Source organism: Chrysemys picta, chromosome 20 (genome assembly GCF_011386835.1).
Source record: "Chrysemys picta bellii isolate R12L10 chromosome 20, ASM1138683v2, whole genome shotgun sequence".
In the NCBI taxonomy this organism is placed as follows: Eukaryota; Metazoa; Chordata; order Testudines; family Emydidae; genus Chrysemys; species Chrysemys picta.
Window position 1 is genome coordinate 24,919,191 of NC_088810.1, and position 6,516 is coordinate 24,925,706.

The window sequence follows — 6,516 nt, forward strand, 5'->3', positions numbered from 1 at the left end:
CGGGCGCGCTCCTCCCGCCCAGGGCGGTCCCGGTACATAAGGCGGAGCGCTGGGGCGCCTTGCCCGGCACACAACGAGCTCCGGACCGGCCCCATGGCGCTGCGCTGGGCGTCCCTGCTCGGTCTGTGCTGCTGGCTGGTGGCCGCGGACCGGCACCCGGTCTTCTGGAACAGCTCCAACCCCAAGTGAGTGCGGGGGCTCCGCATCCTGCCGGCCCCGGGCCCCCCGAGCCCCCCCCACCAGCCCGGGCCCCAGCGCGCCCCTCCCCCGAGCCCCCCCCACCAGCCCGGGCCCCAGCGCGCCCCGGGACCAGCCCAGCGCCCGGCCCCGGGACACCCGGGACCCCGCCCCCACCAGCCCGGGCCCCAGCGCGCCCCTCCCCCGAGCCCCCCCACCAGCCCGGGCCCCAGCGCGCCCCTCCCCAGGGCCCCCCTACCAGCCCGGGGCGCTCGGGAAGGAGCCAAGCGAAACTGGCCTGGGAATCTGGGCTGGGAACAACCCGAGGGTGCCCGGCTACGCCCGAGCCGTGCTCCGGTCACGCGTGGGGGGATCTCGGCTCAGGCTCCGGCGGGTCCCGGGCTCTGGGACCGGCCGCGCTGCCTGGGGGCGGATCCCCGGGAGTGGCGGGGTCTCCCCCACGGTGGAGTTTGTAAACACGCGGGGGGCGGCCCCCGCTGAGAGCCCGGGAGCCGCCGCTGCAGCCTGCGCCCCCGAGACAGGCTGGGAGGCGAACGGGGGGCCCGGGCGGGGAGGTTCGGCCTTTGTTCGCGGGCTCGCCAGCAGCGCCCGGTAACGAGCCTTCGCGGCTCCCCGGGGCTGATCGGGGGGTGCCGGGCGCAGGGTCCCCAGACTCGCCTCTTGCATTGACACGGGGGGAGCCGAGTAAAGCCCCCCCGGAGCGGCCAGCCCCGGCTCTGGCAAATGTTTAACCCGGGCCGGAGTCGCTGGCAGGGCTGAAGTTCACCCGCCGCGGGTTGTTTGTGCCAAGCGCTGGCGGGGGGGGGGGGGGCAGCTGGTCCTTCCTTTCCCAGGACCCAGCTCCCTGCTGGACACGGGCCTCTTCCTTCCCGGGGCTGGCGCGGGGCCAGGGGAAGGCGCCAGGGGCACGGGGAAGCGCGTGCACCGGCAGGAAGCCTGTTGACAAACACGTCGGTGGGGCAGCTGCAGGAGGCAGGATGTGGGGCTGGCCCTGGCCAGGCTGTGCGGAATTCCCCCCCCCCCCCCCCCCCGTCCGCTCCAGGTGTGGGGCTGATAGGGGGAGGCAGGTCCCAGCAGGTTTGGGACCCTCTGTCTGTGCCTTGGGGCAGGGCATAGGGAGGGTCACTAGCCACACAGGCACATGATGGGGGGTTCACCTGTCACGTGCCCCCCATGTATCCCCCTGGAGGCCCCCCCCAGGAGCGGTCATCTGTGCAAAGAAACAAAGAACTGGCTGCAACTGGGGTCCAACCACTGCAGGCTCCGTCCCCCAGGACCTACCCCCAGAGCTGGTACTGCTGCCCGGCCAGACCTCTGCCCCCTCACCCCCTTGGGCTGGCTCAGGGCACTGGGTGACCGGGCTGCACTCTTTGCCTTTCTGCCTGAGGTCCCCAATGCCCTCCCTGCCGTGCAGGGGCTGAGCTTCCCAAGGTGCCTGGTGCCACGCACTTCCCTTGGCCCGGGTCAGCTGGTGCCCCCGTCCCAATGCAGATGGGAGGGAAGCTCCTGGCTCTGACGGGCTGGTGAGCAGGGGAGGCCCGGACTCCACCAGTGGAATTACCAGTTGGAGAAGCGCCTGGTGGATGCCATCTCCAATGCCCCGTAATGCAGCTGGCCCTCCCCCAGTGCCGGAGCTCTCTGCCTGGGTACTGGAGCCTTCCAGAGGGGCCTCCCCAGCTGTGTGGGGCGAGGGGGCTCTTGGTCTTGAAACACTCAGCTGCCAGCCCCAGCTTGGCTCGGGGTGGGAGGTCGGCCGGCTCACTGGCCCCAGGAGTGGGCTGCTGCCCACCCCAGCTGTTGTGCTGCGGCCTGCCCCAGAGGTGACTGCAATTCTGGGGGTGTCTGAGGTACCTGGACTGCAGGGGGCTGGAGCAGGGTTAGGGGCTAGCTGGTGTGGGAGCTGCTGGGGGCCCCCCTCCTCTGGTGGCCTCACAGGGAGCAGAAGCCAGTTCCCTGGTGGTGTCGCCATGTCCAGGGGGCTGAGATGCCTGCAGCAGGAGGGGGCAGCGCCTGTTTGCCTGGATGGGGAGAGGAGCCCTAATTAGGTGATGAGATGGGGGAGCGGCATGGAGCGGAGACTGGCCGTCTGCCCTGGCTAATGGGGCAGCTGTGACGGCTGGTCAGGCTCCCGGCTCCCTGGGGAAGAGCAACAGGACACCAAGGGGGTGCAGTTACTCCCCTCCCTCCCCCGGGGGTCTCTCCCTCCTCCACAACCCCCAGCCCCCCAGGCAGCCTCTCCACTGAGCAGACAGTGGGTCTATGAGGTCAAGGGGCAGGTTTGGGGTGGGCCCAGTGCCCACCCGGGGGGGAGGGAGATCCCAGGGCAGCATTAGGCTTTTCCTGCTCTGAGGCTCCTGGCCTGGCACCATGGGGAGGAGTGGGGCTTGGGGGGTCGCTCCCATGCTGGGCACTGGAGGTTTTAACAGGTTATTGAACCAGGGCAGATTATTTTCCCATCTGTTTCTCACCTTGTAAAATGCCCCAGATGGTGTTTAGGGGAAAAGTGTTTGTGTGTGGGGGGAGAATATAGTGCTGGGAAATCAACCCCCAATCCAGTGGCTGCTCTGTTACCCCCACCCCCACAATCTGCGCTGGCCCCTCTGCGTCTGGGGCATCCGCCCCTTCCCTCCCCCCTCCCTGGACCTCTGCCCCCCATGGTGCAGGCTGGCTGGGAGCAGAGGGCTGCATTCTCACCCTGCATGTGTTTGACCGCTCTGACCCCTGGGTGCTGACCACTGACCGCGCCTCCTCCTGGCCCCAGGTTCCTGGCGGACGACTACACCGTGGAGGTCCGGCTCAACGACTACCTGGACATCATCTGCCCACACTATGAGGAGGGCAGCGTGACTCCCCATGCCATGGAGCGCTACACCCTCTACCTGGTGGAGTATGAGGAGTACGCGGCCTGCAAACCCCACTCCAAGGACCAGATCCGCTGGGAGTGCAACAAGCCGGCCGCCCTGCACGGCCCCGAGCGGTTCTCGGAGAAGTTCCAGCGCTTCACACCCTTCACCCTGGGGAAGGAGTTCAAGGAGGGACACAGCTACTACTACATCTGTGAGTGTCCAGGGTGTGGGGCCTGGCTGGGGCTATGGGTGGGTGCGCTGGGGCTGGGGGGGTCGGGTGGGGCTGTGGTGGAGGATGGAGGCCAAGTAGAAGGGGGGAGTGCACAGGTTTGTGGAAGGCGGGTAATGACATGGGGGTGACATGTGTTGCGTGCCCCCCACCCCCACCTTAGCAACCAAGGGTCTGCTCTCTGGCCCCTGCTCTGATTGGCCCGGGAGAGACCCTGACTCCATGGGCCTCTCCCGGCAGCGGGAGAAACAGCCCCTGTGGGCATGGAGAGCGCAGCTCTGACCCACCTGTCTCTTGTTTCCAGCGAAGCCAATTCACCACCATGGCGACGGCTGCCTGAAGCTGAAGGTGACTGTGGCTGGCAAAGCCAGTGAGTATCTCTGGGGTCTTGGTCCCTCCCTGCTGGGCACAGAGCCCTCCCAGCAGCCCGGCTGCCCCGCCATGTCCTGCCCGCCCTCCAGGTGTCCAGGGAAGAGCACTGACCCTGGCTCCCCGCGGCTCTGGGGGAGGGGCAGAGCCCTGCGTGGGTACAAAACGTGTATCCGCATCTGACCTGCCAACCTGGTCCGTGGCTAGAAAGCGGCTCCCCGCGGATTTGCAGGGCTCTAGGCACGGGCTCTGCAGATAGCAGGGAATGGGATTGACTCGGGCTGCAGAGCAGAGAGGGGGTGAGGCCGGACCCGGGGCATGGGCTGGCTGCTGGGGCATGCGGTCAGTAACTGACCTCGGCGCTGCCCTTCACCTGCCTGTCTCTGCGTTTGCTTTGCAGCTGGGACGCCGCCCGTCCACACCCCGATGCGGAAAGGGGGGATCCAGGCAGGTACGTGACTGGCTTTGACCAACAGACCCTAGTGGCCTGGTGTGGTCTCTGCCATATGAGGGGCTGTGGGGAGCAGCTGGGCGAGGGCGTTCCCCATGGAGCTGTGGGTCTGGCCATCTCAGCCCAGATTCCTGAGATCCCCTCCCCCTAGAGTACAGGCAAGAACCTGCTCCAGGGCCTAGGTCTGAAATGCCAGGGCTGGGGGCTGCAGCTGCAGGCCAGGCAGAAGGGGTGTTGGCAGAGCCCTGCCCTGGAGCAATGTGGGATTGCGGGAGGGAGGTGGCACAGCATGTGCCTGGCCAGGTCGCCGCGGCCGTTGGCTTGCGGCTCACGCGTGACCCCAGCTGCTGGGTGTCAGCCACTGGCTGCGTCTCAGGCCCCGGACACCCATGTCCGAGAGCTCACGTGGCTCCTGGTTTCTCTCCTCTCGCAGACGACGCAGACGCGCAGGTCCTGAGGAGTGTGGGCCAGAACTCGGCGCTGCGGGGGAGCAGCCCTGTCACCTTGCTTAGCCTCCTGCTGCCCCTGCTGGTGCCGCAAGGCCTGTGAGCGGGGAGCCTGGCTGAGCGGCACGGACTGAACCGCTGGATGGCTACTGCTGCTGGGAACAGACCCTGTGGCCCAAGGGGTGCCGGCCCCCGGCTGGGCTGTTGCAAACACTCACGTGAGCAGCTCTTGGGTGTGCACCCCCAGCTGGCTCTCAGCCAGGCGTGCGTTGGCAGCCTGAGGACTTGTTACGGGTCGAATGGCCCAAGTGGTCAGTATTACGGGTCGAACGACTCAAAGCCGAGCTGAGCAACCACGCCGCCGTAGCCCTGCGGGGAGCAGTCGCTCCTCCTTACTGCCAAAGAACAGCCCACCAGCACTTTCAACCACGCGCTTTGAGAGCGGACCACAGCGGCTGCTGCCCTGGCTGGATGGGCAGGGGCACTGGACTAGGACGGGGCGGGGTGCTGGCACCTCTGGCTGGCTGAGCCAGCCCCCATGGAGTGCGCAGGATGGACAGGCCTTGCGGGCTGGTGGCATGGAAGTGTCCTGCAGGCAGAGACACCTGTGCTGCCCACGCAAACAGCCCATGGACGGGCTGTGTCGGTTGGGCTGAGTGCAACCCAGGGACTCTGGGTCTGCCAGGGCTGTGGTACCACCTTGCTGGGGCAGGACCTCCTGGAACAATATTCCTTCTGGTGCAGGACCCTGGGCTTCCATACGGTGACACCTGGAAAATGTGTAGACATGTCTGGAGCAGGTGCCCCCTCCCATGGCAATTCTGGTGATGGCACATTGGCCAGGGGCCTGGGACCGTCTGGCCTGAAGCAGGGAGCTGGGCTGCAGGCTGACCCAAAGGAGACAAATGTCCTCACAATCGCCTGAGGATGGACTGAGCTGGCAGCCCCAAACCCATGACACCCCGTTCCCTCTACCCACCCCAGCCTGGCCTCTTCAGAAACACCAAGAGCACAAACTCCCAGGCCCATTCCTGTCTGCCTAGGCTCAGTGCCACAATCTCTCTTCCTCCTCTCCTGGCCCCACCCAGGACTCCCTGTCCTCTGTGTAAAGCAGCCACCTGTGCTGGAAACAGGGTGGGGCAGAGGCTGAGCGTAGCTGCTGCCTGGCTGGAGTTCCCACCACCGGCAGGGCTCTAGACATGGCGTACGACCCTGTCTCCACAGCCTGTGCGCGCCTCAGTGCCTGGAGGGAGCAGGGGCCTCATTCACCCACACACCTGCTGGGCCCTGCACGGAGGAGTGTATAGAACATGTCTTGATTTGTAAAGCTTCCTTTTTACCACTGGAATTTTTATACAAATGGTCTTGAATAAATATGTTCGGATACGGCCAGACTACTACTGCTGGGGGGTGGGGGGAAGGCGCCAACTGCACTCCTCCAACAGCCCTGTCAGGACTCCCCCTAACCTAGGGACCAGGAAGGCTCCAGCATCTCCCCCACAGCTTCCAGCTCAGATCCAGCCCCTCCTCCTCCCCCCATGAAGGGGCAGCACCCAGGCCCCGGCTGGATCCCCCTGGCTAGAGCCCCAGAGAAGGTGACAGGCAGAGAGAGAGACCCCTGGTCCAACCTGCCCTGCCCAGGGCTGCCCTCTCCCATCAACCGCAGCCTCCTGTGGGTTCAAGACCCTGCCAGGGCAGCCTGTCCCCTTCCCAGCCTCTCCACTCCTGCGGAAATGGCTGGTCCTGCTGGCCAAGTGCGTTGGGCCTCTGGGGGGAGGTGGGTTGAGCAGCGGTCTCTTGGCTACCAGGCTGTTGTAATTAGTTAATTAACTGGCTGGGGTTTGCGGAGGGCTTTGGAGTGGAAACGTGTGCCTGACGCTATCAGTTATTTGGACCTAGAGACACGTGTTCCTGAGCAGGGCGGCAGCAGGGGAGGAGGGGACGGGAGTGACTCTGAAGGGGTGGGCTGAGTTGGGC

The 6,516-nt window shown here is 66.1% G+C and overlaps 1 protein-coding gene across 2 annotated transcripts; it reads left to right on the plus strand.

The window, feature by feature from the left end:
• EFNA1 (ephrin A1) lies at positions 1-5,926 on the plus strand. Of its 2 annotated transcripts, XM_005280650.5 has the most exons (5): positions 26-185; positions 2,960-3,255; positions 3,578-3,643; positions 4,043-4,093; positions 4,527-5,926. In XM_005280650.5, exons 1-5 carry the CDS (start codon positions 94-96, stop codon positions 4,640-4,642), a joined length of 621 nt encoding a protein of 206 aa, XP_005280707.1. In that variant the 5' UTR covers positions 26-93; the 3' UTR covers positions 4,643-5,926. The 2 variants fall into 2 exon arrangements, with proteins under 2 accessions (XP_005280708.1, XP_005280707.1); XM_005280651.5 differs by lacking the exon at positions 4,043-4,093 and having other exon boundaries at positions 1-185.
• Positions 5,927-6,516: the final 590 nt, after the last annotated feature.